General features: G+C 33.1%; 1 protein-coding gene across 1 annotated transcript in view; it reads right to left on the bottom strand.

Annotated features, from left to right (window-relative positions):
- Positions 1-783: 783 nt before the first annotated feature.
- The window catches only part of LOC128559575 (G-protein coupled receptor 83-like), a 66,395-nt gene continuing 42,666 nt past the window's right edge, over positions 784-24,512 (bottom strand). Inside the window, exon 2 of the mRNA XM_053551668.1 lies at positions 784-7,249. Within this exon, the coding sequence (XP_053407643.1) occupies positions 5,435-6,757 (1,323 nt within the window). The 5' untranslated portion in view covers positions 6,758-7,249 and the 3' untranslated portion in view covers positions 784-5,434. The remainder of the gene's footprint in view (positions 7,250-24,512) is intronic.

Consider the following 24,512-nt stretch of genomic DNA (forward strand, 5'->3'; position numbering starts at 1 on the left):
GAACACATCTGGGGATGTCTCTAAATTGTTTCTGGTACTTGTAACGTGTGTAAATGATGTGTTTCGCTCAACTTGTGGCTAGAGGACTTAAACGGTAGCATGCATGTCCACTACCGTCCATGAACAAGTTAAATCGAGCCTGCGATATTTTCATTTTGTCGTGAGCGGCCTGTGGAATTCCCACTTTTTCTATTTTTATCTTGTTGATTAAGACAAAGACGGAGAACGCTTTAACACTAGAAATCAACATTAACAACATTAACGACTGCAAAGTATCACTGTTATAAAAATATACAACACTCTGCGAGCGATTGAAGTAAAGTATTTTTCTTTAACGGAACACCGACACAATTATAGGTCAAAGAGAGATGTTCGAGTTTTTGACGGTCGAAGAAGAAACCAGATGCCCTTTAGACAAGGACAGAAACCTGGGTAGAACTACTGACCTTCCGCAAGCGAGATGGATGGTTTCTAAACATGAAAAATGAAAAAAAAATACAGACCAAGCGAAGTTTCGACTCTATAGGTATGAGGGACAAGAGATTCACAGTCAGCGACCACAACCACTCGACCCCTTTCAGTAAAGTATATAGTAGGAAGTAAATACATGTATGTATAACTATTGCAAGTACCGGCTACAAGGACTGTCTTCAAAATTCAGATTTATGAATTTACAGATTTCTACTTCAGTCTTAATTATTATTTTAATATGAAAAAAAAAGAAAAGAACAAATAGACATATAGACTTTATATTTTCTTCAATCACTATGACATAATGCACATCATCAATACAATCACAGAGACAATTGGTCAGTATATATCTAGATCACAAAAGATTTATGGTTATAATCAAATACAGATCTTTTTTTAAACTCGTTGTTCGGCTGTATTGCTCATGTTTTTAAAGAATAATATATAATTTATTAAAAATCTTTTAATAATTTGTATCATTATTGAGAACAAAGCAAACCAAACCATAAATATCAGGATGCCATTCCTTTATCAAATAGTCTTCTGTCTCTAATAACATATTATCTTGTGCACGTTCATTGATATTAAAGCAAGAACAGGCCAATAAAAATATTTGGGCATGTCTTGTGATATCGAGTTTGTTTATATACAAAAGCATCAAACGAACAATAAATAAATATATATAACATATAACGTGACAATAATGATATGGCTAAATGTGAAGCACTAACAATTGGCAATAAAAACAATGGAAAGTAGCTTTGAAATTTGTCACTGGCAATCTGTACTAACATATGTGATATGTCCTCCAGAGAAAAAAATCCCTAACCTTATAGAAAAATCAAAATTTATATAATATAACAGACTTCCTCGTTTGTTTTATACATATAATACATATTATACATATATATATAATTCTTAAAATTTATTACGTATAGTTTGGCCAAATGCTATAAAAACGGACCCTTTCAACATTTAAGTACTTAAAGAGCAACAAATTAGTTTTTGTTTAAAACAGGAAAAAAATATATAAAACAAAACAAATAACTAAATAGTGGTATTATAGACAAATGAAAAACAAATATCAATAAGTTTTTTTTTAATTCAGCATATTCTAAATACTTGTTCTTGTTTACAGTTACTTTTCCAGCTTTTTGTCGATTGTGTTTCAAGTCTCGCTAGTTTTACATTACTTTCATTAAGATACAGCTTTGCGTGTAAATATGTAATGTATTGTGTTAGTCTGCAACGGAACAAAACTGGTTTTGATCATGTGCTTATGTAGACTCACCATGCCTTTATAAAAACAGCATGCTACATGTTGAAATGTTAAATTCAGTTATGAATAAAATACAGATTTGTGGATTTCAATATGTTTTCACAAAGGCTTCCTCACACTTCTTATAAGATTTTAATATCTGATCACTAACACTAACTGCTTTTGAGACATTAGAAACCCGATGTTGTTCATTATAAACTTTTTCTACTGTCCAATAAAGATGCGCAATTGGTCTGTTTTACATATGAACAGATTCAATCAAACCGAGTCTGCGAATATGGTACTTGGTTGCGTTCTGTGTTTCCAAAGATTTTATTAGGTCCACAAAAACCTCCGTTGTCTTTATATAACCACATCTAAAATATTTTATCTGTCTGTGATCGTAATTTAAAAGTAATTTAGCGGCTCCATGTTTATGAAATTGTTGTCGACAGACATAATTGGTTGTTTTTGCAGCAATGGTTTCCTTATTTGGAAATAATGATCATGCCTGGTTTTTAATTTCTCGTATCACTGTTTTCTGATATGAACAAACTAATCGACACGGTCATATTAAGTTCTCAGTCATGAGCGTATAAAAATGTAATTATACGAAACAAGTTGGTTGATGTTTGTTCACAAATATTCTGAAAAAAAGGGGCGATGTGTACGTAACAAAAAGGGTACTCTGCTATTTTTAGGTATATTGACAGTTTATTTACACAGTATTATATATTACCGTCATATGTTGTTCCTAAAGTCGTTACCTATCTTCTGAAAATCGAAAATTAGTTTGAAATTATTTCGAACGACGTATAACCTCCCGTGTGTATAAGTAGTGTTCAAATACGGTTTTGCTACAAATAATTTCGATTCTAATATGTATCTAATTGTACCATCTAGATAAAATATGAAAGAACTGTTTCTTTTCGCATACATGGCGCCAAAAGGTAAGTCGCCACGTTCCTTTGTTTATAAATTGGTAATACGTCTTGCGGAAGAGTTCAATTTGGGCGAATCGTTCTGCAAAGCGAATAACAAGCTCAGTATGTGTGTACATTTATCAAAACAGTTGTGCAATGTGAGATTTTATTTTAAACATGCTATTAAGGATGTAGGAACGAATTTTTTCTAACGTCAATAATTTTTTATACTCTTTGAGCTTGAAGAACATTAGTTTTCAAGACAAACAAGAGAAGAAAAAACACAGGTAACCGAACTCGTTTTTATTTTATAGGGCATTTCCTTCACCCAATGTTAAAGCATTTCTGAAATTTTGTAAAATTTGAAAAATGGTGGTACTTTATAAAACATATAATATCCCACTTAATGTTATAGGGATTTCAGATCTCACATGTGAATATGAATACAAGGTGATGTCAGTATTGTATAAGCATAAATTTCACTAACAAATCTCTTTCATTTTTACATGTTGCTATAATTACCCGACCTACTTTATTTTCAATGGAAAAAACGTATTTAGATCTACAAAGAATTCTGATGATAAAATTTTCAAAATAGTTTTCAGCTTGAATGACATAACAAAATGCTTCTAAATGGAAAGAAAAAAGGTTAGGGTCACCGTGCATCTAAGAGATTTATTAAGAAACAAAATTGTTAAAAACTGGTGAATTTTGATTTTTTTGTTCTTTTTGTTTTAATTCATATTTTCTAGATAATATAAAGTGCTATCTTGAAAACTCTTATTTCAATTATAGCTTATCATTATAAGTATCAGTCAGAAAAATATCAAAACCAAACCTGATCTACTTTAATAGATATTTGAAATTAACTACCCCTACCCCATTGTAAATCTTTCGTCAATTTTAGGCAAATGCCAGTCAAAAATAAGGGTGAAAAAATTATTTCGCAAAAAGCAGAATCTATTTGGTTAATTGGCAAAACTTTTGTTAGAAAGCAATATTCGAAGAAACATTTTTCAAAATGGCGGATATTCTGAAAAAAAACAACACTCGTACATCCTTAAGTAAAATATTTGATCAAATTTGAAAGCGCTATTTCTAGATGCGTACATGGCGCTAAATACCACGTCGGCGTGACGTCAAGATAATATCGTTGTTATGATTGATGCATTGCTAATCATATTAGAATGATTGATTTAACCCACTTTGTTAAGGTACTCATTAGAAACAGAAAGAGTTATTTGTACTCAACATAAACTTAAGATTTTAATTGAAAATTTCAGCCATCGCAAAATTGTATGACAGATCGACTAATAACTATGACCATAACAAATTATTTTTATTTCAGTCAAATGTAAAATATCAGCATTCACCCGGAAATGTTGAATATAAGTAATTAAAATTTACAATACTGTATTGTTTTTTAACAACTGGCAAAACGAAGGTTTTATCATAATTATAAAGATTTATTTTGCATGTTCACACTTTAAACAACCTTACATCAATATGTGGACAATATCAAATATATACACGTATCAGCAATAAAAAGACAAAAAGAAAAACAGCATCGACCTCTGTGGCCGAGTCGTAAAGGCTATTTGCCCCTCACAAATGTAGATTCGAAACCTCGAAAACGGCGTATGACTGAAACCGTTCAGCAGACATTCCGAATGATGGTAGTCTTATCCGAGTGCCAATCCCTGAGGAGCACCCGAGGTCTTCCGTTTCCACTAAAAGCTTGAAATTCTTCACATCGCCACAATTTAGGTGATATAAATATCACATGAATTGTGTCGATGTGATATTCAACCCTAAATCAATCAACAATACAAATACAATGTATATCAGCAATACCTTAAACTATATACACGTTGAATACCTTTTTTCAAAAGCAATATTTGACAATTACTTTGATCCTGATATGACATGAACAAAATCACCGTCGTAAACGCATCTTTAATATTCTGCACAAACTGTGAATTAGATACTAGTCATAGCTAGGTGCACAATTTGTAAACAAATTATGTCAAGGCATGGCAAGTCACGACAAGCAACACAATATTACATTTAAATCCTATTTTATGCCCAGCATAGCATATATACGTGATCCGCGTTTGTGTTAATTAGAGATCGGTTTAAAAGACATGTTGTATTATATCAAATGTAATGAATAAAAGGGCGCACCATGTACCTAGTACACATTACAATAATGCTTTCACTCACACTTATATGCAAACGACTGTCTAGAACGCAAGTTCGAATATTTAAGTATTTGTTACAATCAGATGAAATCATCTCTTGCAGCAACCTTCAGTTATCTTTATTTACATTTATTAAGAAGCACAACAAAAGTCAGCCTAATTATATTTGCTACCGAGGACATCTGGCTATCATACATATTTAATAACACTTCAAAACATTAAATATCTTTTCTGTTAAAATAAATGCATTTAACTTTTTTTCTCATCTTAAACCCGCACCAAGATCCGTCCTTTCCCATATTCGGCGACCGATTCGTCCGTATGTCACAGTATTCATTGCGAGGGGTACAAAATATTGTATAGCATTAATTTGTAAAATAACCTTGCCTTGTTAAATATGGCGGCAAACATAACGCACATTCACATTAACTTTACTTTTTTCATTTTAAACCCATTCCATGCATTATTTAATTTACATATGTTGAATACAAAGCACTTCATAAATATAAGTATACGCATATAATATATACACAACTTTTACATATAACTTCCTGTCTGCAAAGGCTGATGATTTATTAGATCTAATGTTGATAGTGTTTACAGGTTGTCCGATGTCGTTCATGCTCCAGCAGGTCCACGCTCTCTGTTGCCGGATTACTATCACGCCATGTTGGTGACTTAACATAATTGCTCCGGCAGTCACATGCACTTTGGTTCTGGGTATGCAGAGATGACGAATGGAGATGCTCAGTCATTGTATTATTCCGTTTCGATGTAAATAAAGATTTTGGTTTGATTTGAAGTGACATTGAATCTGATTGGCTGACAGAGTCCATTTTGTTGTCACGTGGATATATATTAATATCTACCGGGCAGCAACATCTGAAAACGGCACGAATCTCAGCTCGAAATGCTTCGTTGAGCCAGCAGTAGATGAAAGGATTATAACACGTACTACTAAGAGCAATCCAGTGACAAACGAAGAATGCGTTGGCATTATAATGAAATATTTTTGTATCTGGATGAATGTCAGTAAGGAAATGATACAAGTTCAATGGCATCCAGCATATTGCAAATACAATAACTACGATCATTAACATTTTAATGCTCTTCTTCTTGTGTTTCGATCTGCAGGCATGCTGATATGCTGTTACCGCACCAAGATCCGTCCTTTCCCATATTCGGCGAACGATTCGTCCGTATGTCACAGCAATCACTGCAAGGGGTATAAAATATTGTAGTATTATGGTAACAACCGTCAGACACTGTTCAAATTTTGGACTAGGATAATTAGAAGTACATCTTACGAATTTGGTTATGAGCACGTCGATTTCCCTTGGTTTACTGTAGATTCCGAACGGAAGTGAAAATATGACTGAAATAATCCATATTAGCGCAACCACAACCATACCCCCAGACTTCATGATCCGTGGACGTAACGGATACAGCAATACACGATGCCTGTCTAATGCAATAACTGTTAGTGTCAATGTGGAAGCATAGACGGACGTTATTAGCGACATATTCATTATGCGGCACATAGCATCACCGAACAACCACTCTTTCGTCAAATCTTTGGCAATATTAAAAGGGACATTAAGGGTTATGAGAAGTATATCTGATACTGCTAAATTTGCAATGAAGATATTAGTTACAGTGCGCATGCGCTTTCGACTGAATATTACATGACAGACAAGTATATTGCCAAACAGTGCCACTGCTGCAAGTATGCCATATGCTATAACCAGAGCAAGACTGCGTCCGATGATTTTCTCCTCAATATCTATATCTGTTCCATTTGAACCATTGATAAATGCCTTTAAAATTTTGTCTGGATCAGATTCTAACACTGCAAACATCTCGTCAATATTATTAAAGTCTGGTATTGTTTGTGGGGTCGGCATTTCGGAGATATGAAGTCAGTTTAAATGGAAATAAAGATGTTTCAACCAATATAAAGTGAAATCTGACTTACATTTTAGCACAGATTTCACTGCAAAGTCCCTTATTCGCTCAATATTAAAAAAGTGCAAATGATCAAATCTTCAAAGAAGATAGTACGTTTTGTTGTCCTTTACTGTACCATAAAACGTCACGTGAATAAACATTTAAAAGAGCGTTTCACCACTTCACAAAGTTATGCCTTAATTGCAGTCAAATGAAATGAATGAACACGCCTGATGTATGCAGCTGCGGTAATATTCACTCTGTTCTCGCCTTGGACGAATCGCTCTGGAAATCTGCGCAACACGACGACACAATCAGTGGCATTAATTTGAGGGACAATCAAACGTTTTCAAACAGCTGTTTCTTTTAGGCAATGAATTTCGTCAGATGCTCCTGTTTGCTATAAGTGAACTTGACCCGAAATTTATTTCGCAGCTCAATAAGCAAATCTGAAAAATACAGGAATAAAAATACTAAAAACAAAGATTAATATCTTAAAAATTAATTAATTCATCTAAACTATTTTCATGACTGAGGGTTTTCTCCATCTTAAGCCATTTCAAGCAACAGTTATTTTTATTTGATTTTTTTTTTTTCTATTTTTAAGTAACACAAAAATCTTTCACTATTTCAAAAAACTGCCACTCTGCCGTTTTACTTCATATTTCAATGGTCGAAAGGTCTACAATATTTAGAACCTATCAAAAAATGTTGCATCAGATGTTTAAAATGCGACCACAAAATTTTATCCTTCACAGCTCCCGCGTGCATCTGCATTTTAGTTATTTTGTAAAAAAAAAGATATTATGTTTTAACTCGGAAACTTAGCATGTTTAACTACAAGAGAACATTATGATATAGTTTTTAAATATAAAAAATGATAAAGAAAATTCTGGTCAGTAGAAATATGGGGAAAAGTCGAAACATGATATACGAACTATTGTTCGGCCAGCGGTAAAACACCCAGAAATAAAATTATACATCATCTCTACTACTGTGTATTGTTTTTGTTTTAAGATTTGAGAAAAAAAACATGGTGAATAAGGTGACAAATTATTGAAACTATGAACGTAGAAATAAAAGGATTTTAAAAATCATCTATCCATTCTTACGTACAATCCACCAATCAAATGTCTTGAATATATTTTATTTCTTTTGTCTAGGACCTTCCGTGTAATAAAACATATCAAAAGTCCAAAGTCATAAAATAATAAGGTGGAAAACCACAGGTCATAAAGCCTTTCAGGATATATATGTAATTATTTATTTAATAGTCAATATTTCAAAACGTATATATACTCCAGCATATTCGCGTTTAAGCGAATCTTCACAAATTCCAATATTCCTATCCCAAAATTAAACATAACGTTTTATTATATACCTATATAAATTCTGCCAAAAACACTGCTTGTATTTCACAAGTAAATATGAGCAGGCAGAAAAAAATTCCGTATTGTACCTTTTGTATCGCATGTTGCCGGACTACATTCATTTAATATGCATGACCTGACACAGCGCACACAAAAACTTCACTCATTTTACCTTAACATCGACAAACAGTGAAGATTTCGTTCGATAACAAAACAACAAACAAAAAGTTGGAGGTATATAATAAAAATGTCATTACAATAGTAGCTAGATCTTGGATTTTGTATTCGGCTCTCGTGGATTTTGCAAGGACGGATCACAATCGGGGCTTGCGCGCCTCGTGAGATCCGCGATCTGGCAAAATCCGCACGTGCCGAATACAGCATCCCAGATCGCGCTACTATTATAATAACCCTATTATATTCTACACAACAAAATTTCAAACCTTCTTTATAGCTACTTTGTCCAATACCACGAAATTTACTTTATTCCGTCTTTCGGCTCTAAGCTTTTCATTATTATTTACTCTCTTCCGTTGTCTTAAGAGCACAGAATGTAGAAAATACATTATATTTAGAACTTAAACGATATGGTTTTCATCCACAATGCGAATTATTTGAAACCAAATATATCCAAGATTTCTAATCATGAATGATAACTGAAGACGTACAACATCGCACTGACTTTATTCTACAAATGGCATTTGTATTTATAATTGTGCGGTCTTAATCTATTTATATCAGGTTTATTCATTGGCCGAAAACTGTTCTCGAGCGTCTAATTTTACAACATAATTTACAGAGCATTTTGACTTCACAGTGTTACCCTACTAAAATTGTCGTTAATAACATTCACATTCGTTTACGTTATAAATAGTAAACAAAGATTGTAAGCATTTAAAATCGTTATCATCTGTCCTAACCTTTGATGAAAGACTACAAAATCACCAAAAAAGAACGATTTGGAATAAGCTTTGGAAAGTATACCGGATTCAACTATCTCTAATACTGAAGACTTCAAATTGCTTAGTTCAGGATGAGAAAACTTGTGATTTCTAAGTTACATGTTGGCACTTTTAAGATGGGTTATGGGTGCGGATCTTGAACGATGCGTTTGAATATCTGCGACTTCGAAAGTCTTCTTACTCCGACCTATTTTGTCTTGTGTAATTGCTTTTTCGAGACGCCATATCTTGTTACATGTTATTATGTAATAAGCATAACGTTTTGCTGTGATTGTAGCAGCAAAATTGTTTTAATGCAAATAATATTAAATTGCAGCTTTTAAATATGTAAAAACGTTTTAGCTTAATTGCTAAAAACTAATTTAAAAGTTATTTGGTCTTAAAAAAACATCGCATCCAATGCTTCTTGATTTCATCGTTCAATGAAAAACCTCTTCAAACGATAAATTGCGAAAGAAATAGGATTGAATTTCTGTCTTAACTGCTTTGGACTGTCATTCTTCAATGTTCAAAATAACGTTTGTACACGAAATAACGTTTGACATTGGCTAATTACAAAACAAAAATCAGCAGGAAACGCAAATTAGAAAAAATAATCATAAAAAATATGAAGAGCAATTTACAATAAATGTATTGCAATTTCCTTAATTCATTTTAATCTATAATTACCCTTTAGATGATTTTGAGATGTTAAATTACCGTGCAAAAACACTTAAACATGCTTGATTCATTCCAATGCAGCATGTGGTCTATTAGGGCGTTACGGCGGAAAGAGCTAGTAAAATTGAAAATTCAGCAAAAAAGCGTTGACATCAATTCAAGAAAAAACATAAAAATCTAGTTTTGAAATTTGTCAGGAAAGAACTAAACTGAAAAAAAAAATGTTTTGCACACATCACATGTCATTTTTACTAAATCCTGTCCCATATCACCTGAAATGACTGTACATTTGACTATATATGACAAGACGAAAGAAATGGTAGTCATACTCGTTTTCTCTTTTCGCAAATACCTGGATTGATTACTGTTCAAGTTTTGACCGCCTTTGGTACCTTTGGTAAGTATTTTAGTATCGGTCGTCATAAGTTCGGATATTTTAATCAGGCATTCATTAATAATTATTTAGGGAATCCTTACAAGTATAATCATCATGAATAACCAGATAACACTGTTTTATAATACAAGTGTCTATAAAACCTTCTCTTTTTATTCAGAACATTAACCAGGCCAAAAATAAGAAACCGTCCTCTTCCACTAACTGCTGATGCTTTCGTCGTATCAGATTTTGTCTATAGTTAAATAACAAGTCATTGTTGCATTTGATTGGCCGGGAAGTGAATATGTAAGATACATTTACTTTTTTATGCAGGCGGATTGAAAATACTCCTTGCGTAATCAGGATGGCATTTAAATAGTTAACTCCCATTGACACAAATGAAACAATTGTATTTATTAAATTTAAAAACCCTTCTTTTTTAGGTGTGAAAGAACGTTCAAAAGAACAAGATTTTATTTTAAGCACACAACTAAAATCAAAGCATTTTGTGTTGTTAAAGGAATGACGTCATGTTGAATGTTCAATCAGTTTGCTTGCTATCTCACTTACAAAGGGCGATTTAACAAGTGATTGAAACTCGCGAACGATCTCATGCAGTCAAGAAGGCAAAACAACATGAATCACTTGGTTAAAGCATTAACCAAACGTCAGCGCAAATGATTTGCATGATATATCGTCGTTCATTTCCTCAATGCATTATTCTTGTTTCTGAATTGTTTCTGACAGTGAACGTTTTCTGAGCTTTTTTTGCACTGGCAAGTTGAAACTAAAGTATTAAATACACTTTAATTTTTCAAGATTGTAACAAGACTATTTAATTGAAATAAACAAGAAGTTCAACTGCTACAATATATTGGTAAAGTAATTTAACCATGTAAACAAAAGTCACACACAGAATACTACCATCATTACCAAATGTCACAAAAACAAATAATGTTATCCTTGTAACCAAAAGTCCCAACAGCAAATCATGTCAACCTCGTAACAAAAGTCACAAAAAGGTAAAAATAATCAGATGAAATATTCTAATACTTCGAGTGGTCCTTAATCAGCGTACCTAGCATACCTAGCTCTAACTGACACATATTCTAAGTGTTTATTGAAGTGTGGTAATATCGTGCTATAGCTTATAAGTGTCGAAAACATTTCGTCACCAGCTAAAAGTCATAATGCAAGCCAATTGAACATTGTTTTGTGTGAGGTGAAGAGGAATTTTCAACACACCATCTGGGTGAACTACAGCATGCGTGAACATCGTTCTGAACTGATCAAATCATTCACAGACAAAGTACCTCCATGCGGGCAAGGTTTTATCTGCTAGTGGTATTTGTTATATGCGTTACTATCAATAGTAGCATAAACGCTCCCAGATAAATTCTCAGATAGTGATAGCATTATGGCTAAAACCCTCACTTTATCATACTTATTACTTTTGGAAAATATGATTAATTGAAACAGCTATATAGAAACGACGGAAATGTAAAATTTTGATAATCTGCTTTTCTTTCTTCCTGTCATTATTGCACATAAAGTTTCACAATGAGCGTGTGCCGTTATTGCAAGAAAGCACAACAAAGACGTGTGGTAACTTCTGAATAATGGGCCAGACACGCCGAAAAGGTATAAAAAAATACCTATGATGTTACTTATTGTGTGGGAGTTTTGCTTTTTCAATGCGATATTTTTCAGTAAGTTCTTTCGAATTAATAGCAACTCGTTTATCTTCATTCTATCTGTTCATGTAAACCCGAGAAAGAAAATGTTTACTGAAACTTTGGGCTCATTAGTCTTGTCCAGTCGGAGTGACCCGAACCTCAGAAATGTTATTTAGAGTACAAATCTCCTACTGTGTTAACATATGTGATGCAATTTATTTATTTGAAACGAGTACTTCTCTACAAATACGCCTCTTAGTATAATTAATTGAATTGAAGAATTATAATAAACACAGTTTGTTATTTGATGTAATGATAAAACAAGAAAAGTTCTCAATATGAGCATAAAGTACAAAGAAACAGCTCGAAAATATTTTATTTCACGGCAAAAATAACCAATTCTAAATAACATCTATAAAGCTTTCATTCTTAATGTTCCTGGTTTGTCCTTCCTTGAAAACTTCAAGGTAATTGTTAGCTTTATCACTATACGGGTCTAAAAACAACACAATCTCTATAGCTTTAATACAGTCTAGTCCTTTTGATTCGCGCAAATCCTGTTGGCTTTATCAAGATTATATGCAAAAAAGCAATTTCCATACTAATAACCAGATAAAAACCCGTCATATATGAATAAAAGTATATCTTAAGCACACTCGCTGTCGGCATGTTTGTTTAAATTGACATAAATATATTGTCGCTTAGACATGACTTGAGACATATAGAATGGTTTTATCTCAATAACTCTCCGTTTTTCAAAACAAATCGTATTTGCAAATAAACTTTAACTTGTAAACTGTCAACATAAGCTAGATTTTCCATGAGACCAGTTGCTACAAAGAAGAAGGAATATATTAATCAACCCAAATATATCCTCATGTCATGTTTACTGATTGCTTTTTTAAGGACAAAAATACTCTTTAGACGTGACTAAGCTACTACGGGTAGATTTTCTTTAATCAGTTTCTTGTGTTCCACATAGATCCTATTTGTCAACCCGCTGTATCTAAATGAACATGAAAGATATTGTCAATAAAAACGACGACTGTTCAAAAAGATGAAAAACCAATAAAGCAGTAATCCGTTTAAAATGCCGGTGTGATGAAGTATTTCGACCCCCATAGAATAATGACCCCCCGGTCATTATTCTATAGAAAAAGTGACCCCCCGGTCATAGTATTATGACCTCCAGATCATAGTACTATGACTCTCCCACGAGAAGTAAACTGAACCTCACGAAGAATATTGACTCCCATAAAAAAAACGACCCCCGGTCATTTGGTCAAATTTAGTGATAACTCATGTATCTAAGGCCTAATTGCTGCATTTTATGCCCCTAATCGGCGGAGGGGGGCATATAGATTTGCCCTTCTCCGTCCGTCCGTCCTTCCGTTTGACCATTAGCCCCAGATACCATCACTTGACACAGAAATCAGAGCATTCCGCGACGGGAAAAGGGATTCTATTTCTAGACGCTGTATCTTGGTGTAAACATTTTTTTCAGGAAAATAACAATTCACAATACGTTCACAAAACACACCAGTGTCAATAATTCCTGCAAACTTCAGTATGAAGTAATTCTTCAGAATAAAACTGCACAAGAAATTGCTAGCATAGAACTTAGTATTAATAGAAGTTGCAATACTTAGCAGTGGCAGTAAAGTACGGTAGCGGCAACAATAGAAAGTAGTAGTAGTAGTAGTAGTAGTAGTAGTAGTAGTGGCAGTAGTTGTGGCAGTTGCAGTAGCAGCAGCAGCAGCAGCAGCAGCAGAGGAATAAGTGACAGCAACAACAGCAGCAGGAGAAGAAAAGGTAGATGTACAAGACGTATTAATGGAAGCAGGTATAGTAGTATCAGTAGTAGCAGTTGTAGTAGTAGTAGTAGTAGAAGAAGAAGAAGTACATGTAGTAATAGCAATAGAAGTAGCGGCACCAGTAGTAGTAGTACAATCAAAATGTTAACTATTGGCAATGGAGGGTATTAGAGTTGTAGATCTAGTAAAATTGTCCGTTAGGTTTGGTGGGGATCACTTTTTAATAGATATTATCGTTGAAAGTCTTTTTAGGAGCCGGTGTTTTACACGGAAAGAGTAATTTTTTTAAATAGAATAATGTCCGGGAATCGATATTGTATGAGAGTTCGAATGTAGTAATTTCGGCAGTGAGTATTTTGCATGGAAGGAGTCACTTTTTCTATAGAATAATAACCGGGGTCGTTATTCTATGAGATTCGAAGGAAGTCATCTTTAGGGAGTCAGTATTTTACTTGGAGGGGTCAGTTTTTCTATAGAATAATGACCGGGGAGTCGTTATTCTATAGAGTTTTCAAAGGGAGTCAGTTTTTTTATAAGGGGAGTCAATATTTTACAGGAAAGGAGTCACATTTTCTATAGAATAATGACCGGGGGGTCGTTATTCTATGGGGGTCGAAATACTTCATTACACCGGCCATAAAAGTACAGTTCTAGTACACTATTAAAATAAGTAACAAAAATACTTGTACTCGTTTTCCGTTATTCCTTGGAGTCACATCCTTGCATTTTACTTCCATTCTCTTAAGAAAGCCGAACATGATTAAAGACAAGTAAACCAAGAAAACAAAGCCACAACCTCATTATCTACTCACATGTGACAAGAGATTGGCATATTGTTGTCATTATACGAAATTTTTTTTTAGCTGCCTCGCGTTTTAAAACCAGAAGCATCGTTTTTGTCTACACCACCGGAACTTTGGGAATACCAGTACTGATATCGAAGCACTCTTATACTACACACACAATGAACTCTTTAAGTAATTTTGTTAGAAATAGAAAGACATTAGCCGAAATTTTGAACGCTCCCACGATAATTTGGCATTGTTTTTCAAGTACTAACAAATGCTATTTGGAGAATGTATTAAAATTTCTACAAAATCGAGTTATGCAAGCATTTATTTTACACCACTTCTATGCATTTTTAAAGACTCGCAAAAATACAGATAAGTATTGTTTTTCCCCATCGAGCAGGTAAGAATATTTGAGGTATAGATATTGATTTTTTCTAATGCATGGTTAAGCATTAACAATTTAAGCATTATAATTTGTTCAAATTTGATTTCAAGACCTGACAGGATAAAGATTTTTGAGTCGGCTAAAGGCTGAAAGCCATTTGACGAGTCCTTGCTATCCAACGATTCTCTAAATGGACCGAATAACATGTGAAGGGATGTAGTTCCATTAGATTTCTCAAATTTCAAACAGTTCACTGCATGAATGAAGTTAAGTTGTGTCAATTCCCTTTGCTATGACCAATATACGATGTAATCTGTCATATTTATGACTTGTAATTGTGCAATTCTCGAATGTAACTCATTAAGCATAAATGTGCATTTTAAGAATTGCGCAGGCTTACAAAGCTTGGGTAACATCCAGCGAAAGACAAAAATAGTTCCAGCAGGGCTCCAGATAAGATGCGTATTAGCGTAAATTACGTATAGAAATAATGCAAATACGCATGTCTAATAATTTCTAAGCGTATAAAAACGTATATAAAATTACAGAAACGCACACAATGCTTTTTTAAAAACAAAATCTGAATCGTCTGGATGAGTTAGGTAACATAGCCGATCAGCCTTAATTCTCCCACATTGAACGTAAACACGCATCGTATGAACTTCTATAAACTTTGCGTGGGTTGAATTTTGCAGTCAGTAAACGGATAAATTATCGGAAGAAGAAGCTCTTACTGGTTTGTTTAGTTACTACTGATATTAAAAATGGTTTTAATTCTTATTTTTCGAGAAATAAACAAATCGGCGAAACATTAAATTGTATTTTCTTGTAGTTTTTGAAATCGAAAGTAGATCGTCTATGTTTGGCGAAACGAAACAACTTTTTTATGAAAAGATTTAAATAAGAGGTAATTTAACCGTAAACTTCAATGTCAGATACTGCCAATTGCTGCTAAATGTCTTCGTATCATCACAATTTGTAAAATATATTGTTCAAACTGGAGAAAAGTGTAATCGTATCCGGATATAATATTTTGGGTAAATATCGAGCTGTGTTATGAAATTTTAAGAAAAAAACTAAAAACAAACTGAAACTGGTAGACTATACTGTCAGTACATCAATCATTAGCCGACTCAGGCCATTCAGGCCTTTGATTTGTCTTGTCATAACTTTACTGTCTGATGTCTGATTATTAGACTCTCCCATTCTCCCATTTGCAAACTCCAGACATTTATTTGTATTTTTCATTTTCTTAAATTGGGTTGAAATCGTAAAATACTTTAACTGATAGCACCGTTCTATCTTACTGAATGTTATTTTATTAGCAAGATGTTTGTCTAAACGTACAAAATGTTATGAAAGAAATGTATAATCAATATTATGAAAGTGTGTGTCCAAAATATCAAGTGGGTGTTAGGAAATTTGATAAATTTATTTTTAAAACAATAAAGGTTAACAAAGGTGTTTCTATTCTTAGCAAATAAATTAATTGTGTTGCTTATTTAATGCAATTAAAGACACATCTGACAGTTTCCTATATGTATACAGACAAAAATTTTCCTACGGACAAAATTTCTTTAAACTTTGTATACTGACTGAGAATCAAGTTTAAAACGGAAATATGTATCAAAAATCATAGGTACCGATGCTTGATCTTGAATTATCTGCCCTTGGAAATCAGAAAATACTAAATAATCCAATTTTCAAGGGCAGATAATTCAAGATTAGGGCATGGAAACTGTGTATTTTAATTTATATTTCTGTTTTAGTCATCATTTGCATTCAGTATATAAAGTTTAAAGAAATTCGGTCCATGGGAAATACCAGGACTTAGAGGTATCATTTTGTCATGTTCATAGTCAAGGACAATTGCCACAGTGTCTATATTGACATGGGGCAAATCTTTCTTACGGATAGAATTTCTTCTTTAAACTGTGTTTACTAACAGAGAATCAAATCAAAAACAGAAATATAAAATAAAGCAAATCGTAGGTACCCAGCCTTGGTCATGAATTGTCTGCCCTTGAAAGTTTGAAAATACTGAAAAATCTATTTTCTAGGGCAGATCATTCAAGATCAAGCACTGGTACCTATGATTTTTAATACATATTTCCGTTTTAAACTTGATTCTCAGTCAGTGAAATTCTGTCCTTAGGAAAACTTTTGCCTATGTACATATAGGAAACTGTCAGATGTGTCTTTAATTATCAGCCTAATATAGCAAGACATTTCTAGCACTTGGCGTAGTCTTTAGAGGGGCAAACAATGTTTTCAGTGTGTATGAATACCACCAAGTCCTTCTTTTACATCGGCTCACCTGTCATGAACAGAATATACTACTATTTTGCTTGTTCACGTGCTATGCGAAGCGTTATATCTGAAACCTGATTGATTGGCGTCTGCTCTTTTGATTTCATATGAATGCATTTATAGAAATCTATTTTATAGTCCTATATGGGTTTTTCGTTTATTTCATCAAATCTTTTAGGTCGACACTTAAGGACATTTCCAATTACCTTGAAAGTTTTCATGAATTCCTTATTGTGTGACTATTTAAGAAATAATTTACAGCAAAACAATGCTTTATCACTATTTATACACGATGGGCGGTTATACGTCGGGCGTAATAATTTCACGAGGGCGCAGCCCGAGTGAAATTATTTCGGACGACGTATAACCGCCCGAGTGTATAAATAGTGATAAAGCACTGTTTTGCTATAAATTATTTCGATTCTAATATGTTCTTTATTCTAAAAGTTGTATCAAATATGATGGAACTGTTTCTTCGCGCAAGCATGGCGCCAATAGTAGGTTTTTGTTTATACACGTCAGGGCCGGAAATGGTAATACGTCTTGCGGCAGAGTTCAGTTCGGGCGAAAATTATTGCGAATTATTCAGCAAGCGAATAACTATACTAACTCAGTATGTGTATAAATTATTCAACACATTTGTGCAATGTGACATTTCGTTTTAAACATGTTATTAAGTAAACAATTTCATGAAATTTGAAAGCGCTATCTCTTTATGCGTACATGGGGCTAAATATCACGTTAACGTGACGTCAACATAACATCGCTGTGATGATTAACGCAATGTTAGTCATATTAGAATAAGCTGTAAATTACCCAGTTATGCTGTTTGCATGCCCATTTACTTTAGAAACCAGGATAATTAAGATGCAATATTTAACTGAGTTGCACTTGACGTCAAGATCAGTTAATATTAAAAACAAATAATTGGAAAATACAGGAAAATATTAAGTGCGTTTCAAACACTGAAATTACCAAACAAAACAAGGAATTCTTTGCAAAATCTAATAACAGTCTGTCAATTTGCAAGGCATCAACTATCGTTTAGTTGATTTTGCCAATTACCGGTTTATTCTCAGAAATGTTTCAAAATTTTCATTTTCGTAAACAGAAGGAAATTTTAAATGCACCTATTAAAATATGCAAAGAGAACAATGAAACTATTATTTAAATGAAATATGATAACGCGGACTCAGGAAAATGGTATTTCGTGCGTCTAAGGGTCAAGAAAGATGAAATCAGTGAAATATATCTTTCATCGACTTACAGTTAGATAGATAAGCCTGGTCTATCGTCAACTTCCAAGTGAAAATATTTGTATTAAGACATTTTCGTCCAGCATTTTATATCATTATAGCTCTTTATAAGACGGTACGTGACGCTAAAGACCAATCTTAAATCTTAGACTATGCTTACATGCTAATACGCACGGAAACTTGGTGCACAGCATGGTCAGCTTTTAACGAGAATTTGCAAGAATTCTCTCCCTTAATTATTGACTGTGTTTAAGCAATTCTCTTCAAATTGGATTGCCTCCCTTACATTAGCTAAAGTCGTGTCATTCATGATCTAAGTCAATAATTCTTTGTCATGGATTTTGCATTGATCTAATATTTTGCTTAAGGTAATACACGGAAATTAAGCTCGCATGTTACTCCATAGAGAGCAACAAAACATGTAGCGAGTTTTTTTTATATAAATCATGTTGTTTTATAGATTCATATAGAAGTATTATTCATGTAAAAATATAAAACGTTTCTGTAAAAAAAACGATTATGTTAGCTTATGATATTGCGAATTTCGTGTTGTCATGTAACAGAAAATGAAAACATTTAAATAAATTTCTTTTCTTTTGAAACTTTGAATCCCGCCAGACATTGAAATCCGAAAATTATTTCATAAACGAGCTTTCCCACAAACATGTATTCATAATAGTTTTCCTCGAGAAAAACGAAACTTGTGTGAAGATACATGTATTCCCATTTTGACTGATTGTTCTTGTCCATATAACGGTACTTTTGTTTATCTTTCATGCCTAGAAGTTTACTCTTTAAAACATGATAAAATAAAGTAATAAACTAAGCAATACTGTATGTGACAGGCAGTGGCAAAGAAAACCCAGAGCAATTTAACAAAATTTAAAAAAAACATACATGTTACTAAAACACGCACACACATGTTTTATCAACTGGTCTTGGTCCAAGGTTTTTCATAGAAATCAAAGAAAAAAAGAATCTATTGAATTATGAATCAAGTTTCTGATTTTTGCTGATCAGCATTGGTGTATGTGTACCATAGAGATCCTAACTCATTTTTTTTTAACAATTAGCTCTGATTCATCCTGTCTGCTTATTAATAGTGTCTAAGTTACTTGATTATACATAAATCAAATATGCCATTCAGATATGTGTTTGTACATATTATACAATTCAATCATGAAATCAAATTTATCGTGTAAACTAAAGTCTTTAGCTGTAAAGGCAATCTGACTAAAGTATTTGATCTTCTAAACGAAGATCTGAGAACGACCCATTCACATTCGTCTTCTGTATATTTTGGATTTCCAGTATTGCTATTTTTATTTTATCCAATCAGACGACTTCAAAGAGTAAAAAAAATGTGCAGTCATTCCAGGGCTCGAACCCGGGACCCCTCGCTTACAAAGCAAGTGGCCTACCAACTGAGCTAACCGGCTATCTGATACATTATGACATAAGAATTATAAATATCAAAAGTCAAGGCTACAGGTAGATTTGCAAGATGTTGTAAGTTAGGCTCTGATTGGCTAGCGAAAGGGTCGTCAGAACGAGGCAATGAATAGGTCGTTCTCAGATCCTATGCGTAGCGTAATAGGATATGTACTTTAGTCAGATTGCTGTAAAGGTGGCCGTTTTTCATGCTTTCCACGAACGAAACCGTGACAAAAAATGTAGGTCGTACTAAAGAGATAATCCTACCGTGCAAACTCATGGAAAGCATGCCATTCTTTTTTCAAGCTTGGATTTCATTTCTAAAATAGACATGATATTGCGCGACTGTTAATTTCACCCTTTCTTTGCACATCGTGGAAACCATGATGTGTCTTTTGTTTAAATAAATGTACACATTCTCTTGCCCCTCTCACCAGCTTTCATTGAGTGCCTAACTTGCAAATTACACTATTTCATTGAACAATTATTCTTTGAAGTAGTTTTTCTCCCGTCGTCGAATGTTTCAATATTCCAAAGATATTAAGATTTCATTCGGAAATTATGTAATTTATGTTGATTCGTATTGTTCTCATAAACAGTTTGGTGAAAAATCAAAGCTCTGTTCTATTCAGTTCTTTTCATTTTTTATTATTTTTTTTGACTAATTAGACAATTATGAACGTTATTATTTCAAAAGACTATACTGAATCGTACGTCAGTTGTTGGTATATGCAGTTCCGTAAATTAACACGGTTTAAGATACATCAGAACTTTTAAGAAATCCACAAGTTTTTTATTTCTTGATACACTTTGAAGTAAAATGGAATCAAGAAGCCTTTACCCTATTACACTTAAAATGATATTATTGTATTGTTTATGAAGTCAAGAATACCTACATATGTGATAATAAATTGTCATGCTTTGGAAAATATAATTTATTTGCCTCTAAAGTAAAAGAAAATGAAAAGTTTACTGTTTTTCACTATATGTTCAATATAAGCGACGGTGATACTTTTAAAACAAAATTGGAAGCAAAAAGATGTTCAGTTAGAATAAATATTTTCACATTAAATTGAAGAGAAGAAATTGAAGTTTACTGTCATATCTGGTAAAATATTCACAAACCAAAAGACATATTTGAAATTAATCATTAAAAATAAATTTCCTATATAATCTATTGCTCAAAGTAATATCAATAGGGAAACCAATATTGATTATCGGATAATTTTCAAGGGGGACAACCTACTATGATAACCCAGTCAAATATAATAAAAGCTGGGGATGTTTAAGCAAAATAGTATATTTCATTTTCTAAAGATAATAACAAATTGGCTGCTTTTCAGATCACGCGGAAAAACGTTTTGATTGATCAAATGAGGTCAATAAAAAGAGTACCAAAACGTAGGAGTTTCTTGACGCCGAAGATTAACATGAAGTTATTCTAGAGAAACAACTGGTGCTGAAGCTAAAAGGAAAATATGGTCGCTTTTTGTGTGAATAATGGTGTGCTGTGGTTTAAAGCTACTTTCCATGGAATCGCAAGCAATCTTATCATTTGTCTATATTTTCTTTATGGTTTCAGACTATGCAAATAGCAATTATTTTATTTAAATTCCATTTTGTTACTTTGTAATCGCTTATTTTCCTGGGTGTACCGAAACCTATTTTTAGAACGTGAAATTAAAAGTACTAGCTGTCGCTTTTATTTTTAGATTTGGATTTTCCAGACTGTTCCATTTATTAAATAAGGGTTTGAAATATATTTGAAGAACACTGATAAATCGGAATCTCCAAAGCCACGCGAGGAACTGAAGTGTGCCATTAGGAATAAGATATACTCTCCTAATTTTATTTATCGTTCGTTTGTAGAGAGAGTTTAGTGCCATTTTCCGTGCCAAACTGAGTATGGCTATTTTTCTCAATGTGACAGAGTGTGTAATATGCAAACGATAAAACAATGTTTTCCTCGTGAAGTTCGTGCACTCCCGTGCAAGTACACACCATGTTGAATAATTCACAATCAAGAAGATATTTGAACCTATGTTATATGCAAAAATAGCAAATTGATACTAGTAATGCAATTCAAATACATATTTAACACCATCATCATTTTAAAGTGTATGTTAGCAAAATATAAAATGAAAAAATATCAAATGAAAAAAACATATTTATCTATGTTGGAATTCGAACTCACAAAAGTTAGATTCTAGAGCCGTCACGCTTACCACTGCACCACGTCGTCTTATTATCAAGAGAGGCAGTCATTTAAATATTTATTATAAAAATAAGTTATAAAAAGTTAGGGTACCCCATTACTGAAGTGGTTTATTCCAGTAACCTTTCAAATCTATAAATAAAAGCCACAGCTAGTAATTGCTTTGCTATTTTTATAACTGCTAAGTGTCGCCGACGACAGTTAGTAGTTTACCACTGAAATCTTTGAAAGTACGCCGAATTTAACAATTATCAATGTTTCACTATTGAAACCAGAATTATTTGACCACGTACAGGTACAATTATTTTTTTCTATAACGAAATTTAATTAGATTGTGGAAAGCACCTTTAAAACGTGTTGTCTAAGATTTTAAGGATCTTACATAAGATATCATAATGTGAGCTTTCAATAGTCTAAAATATTCTTTTTGTACGGATAACGTAAGTTTTTTTTTATAATATAATATATTCCTGACTGGTTACTACGGCGAGCATGCCAACGTATCCCGAGGGATTCTTTACATGCTATTATGGGACACAAACATACGTTAACGTTAAAGAATAAAACGTGAAAAGGACTAAATGAGCCGCGCCATGGGAAAACCAACATAGTGGCTTTGCGACCAGCATGGATCCAGACCAGCCTGCGTATCCGCGCAGTCTGGTCAGGCTCCATGCTGTTCGCTTTTAAAGCCTGTTGGTATTAGAGATACTGTTAACGAACAGCATGGATCCTGACCAGACTGCGCGGATGCGCAGGCTGGTCTGGATCCATGCTGGTCGCAAAGCCACTATGTCGATTTTCTCATGACGCGACTCAAATTACATTTTATCAATAAGACTTCATTTACGTTAAAACTAGTTTTAATTATGCGTTGCATGGCTGATATGTGCTAACTTGTCGCCGTTGAACTATACAAAGAGGTGTTTTAACAGCGCCTTTATCCATTAAAAACAACGTGAAAACGTTAATAACAGTAGTTGTATGCTATAATAATTATAAAATCTCTTGTACCATAGTTTAAAAAAAATAACATTTTTAAAGTGACAGTCTTTGCTCTGTGTACTAATAATTCCCTTTGGAAATATTGCCATCCTTGAAAAATGTTTAATATTGCGTCAAACATTCAAAATAATCATAAGTGACAACTTAGCATTACAACTAGCTCCTTCATTTTTTCCAATTCAACAATGCCAATTTCCTGAATCCTTACTACTAACGAAGTGTCATTATCGTTGCAGAAAACATGTTATTTGCTGAGAGAGGGAAGCGTAATTCAGGACGATAAATTTCCTTTTTTAGAAAAAGATTAGTTAAAAGAAACAACAGTATTAAAAGAAATTGAGTTTTAATTAACTCGAAGCAAATTCAATGTTGCCTCAAATATCTCTTGGCTTCGAATTTTCTTTCATCAAATAATAACTAGGACTTTTATGTCATTTTACAAGCTTTCTAGGACTTCAATTTTTCAAGGTTTATTTAGAGAAGTATGGATGACAATGGACATGAATCTCATCTTTCATAATTGTATATCATAACATAACATGTATGTACACGTGTCAGTGCTGACTTTTTCATTTCATTGTATATTATGTGTGTTTTCACATCGACACGGTTATTTGCGAGCTTAAATGTTGGAAGAAGATCTGATATTATCTCAGGCTAGGACAGGCACCTGGATTTGTTATGGTATACTAATTGGCTATTTAATAAAACAAACACAACAAACAGATATAACAGAATAAAAAGGTGTAAGAATGATACAAAATTGTTCTGCTATTTAATAAAACAAACAGATATAACAGAATAAAAAGGTGTAAGAATGATACAAAATTGTTCTGCTATTTAATAAAACAAACACAACAAACAGATATAACAGAATAAAAAGGTGTAAGAATGATACAAAATTGTTCTGCTATTTAATAAAACAAACATAACAAACAGATATAACAGAATAAAAAGGTGTAAGAATGATACAAAATTGTTCTGCTATCTAATAAAACAAACATAATAAACAGATATAACAGAATAAAAAGGTGTAACATATGGCGCGCAAAATCATTTACTGGACGTCTATGCACTTTTAAATATTTCCATTGAACATCATGTTTTATTATTATTAAGACCGTGTAAGTGCCAAAAATAATACTTCATTAGCTCATTCACATTTTAAATAAAATACATATTAGAAACGATATTATACATAGCAGAAATATGTTTGCATATAACGTATGTAAACAGTCCGGATCGGTTAAACGCAGTGTAGGTTATGCTCTTGTGAAATTATCCCACAGGCGTACAACCTCTTCGTCGTGTTTAAATACATTAAAACGTTGTTCTTCTATACATTTTTTCTGAATTAACTGTTTTCTCGAGAATTGATATCAGTGTTTGCTCATTCGATAAAATCTTGATATAAACATTTTTATGTCATTTATGCACATCGTGCACATTATTGCTACT

The sequence above is a fragment of the Mercenaria mercenaria genome, chromosome 9, assembly GCF_021730395.1.
Source record: "Mercenaria mercenaria strain notata chromosome 9, MADL_Memer_1, whole genome shotgun sequence".
Lineage (NCBI taxonomy): Eukaryota > Metazoa > Mollusca > Bivalvia > Venerida > Veneridae > Mercenaria > Mercenaria mercenaria.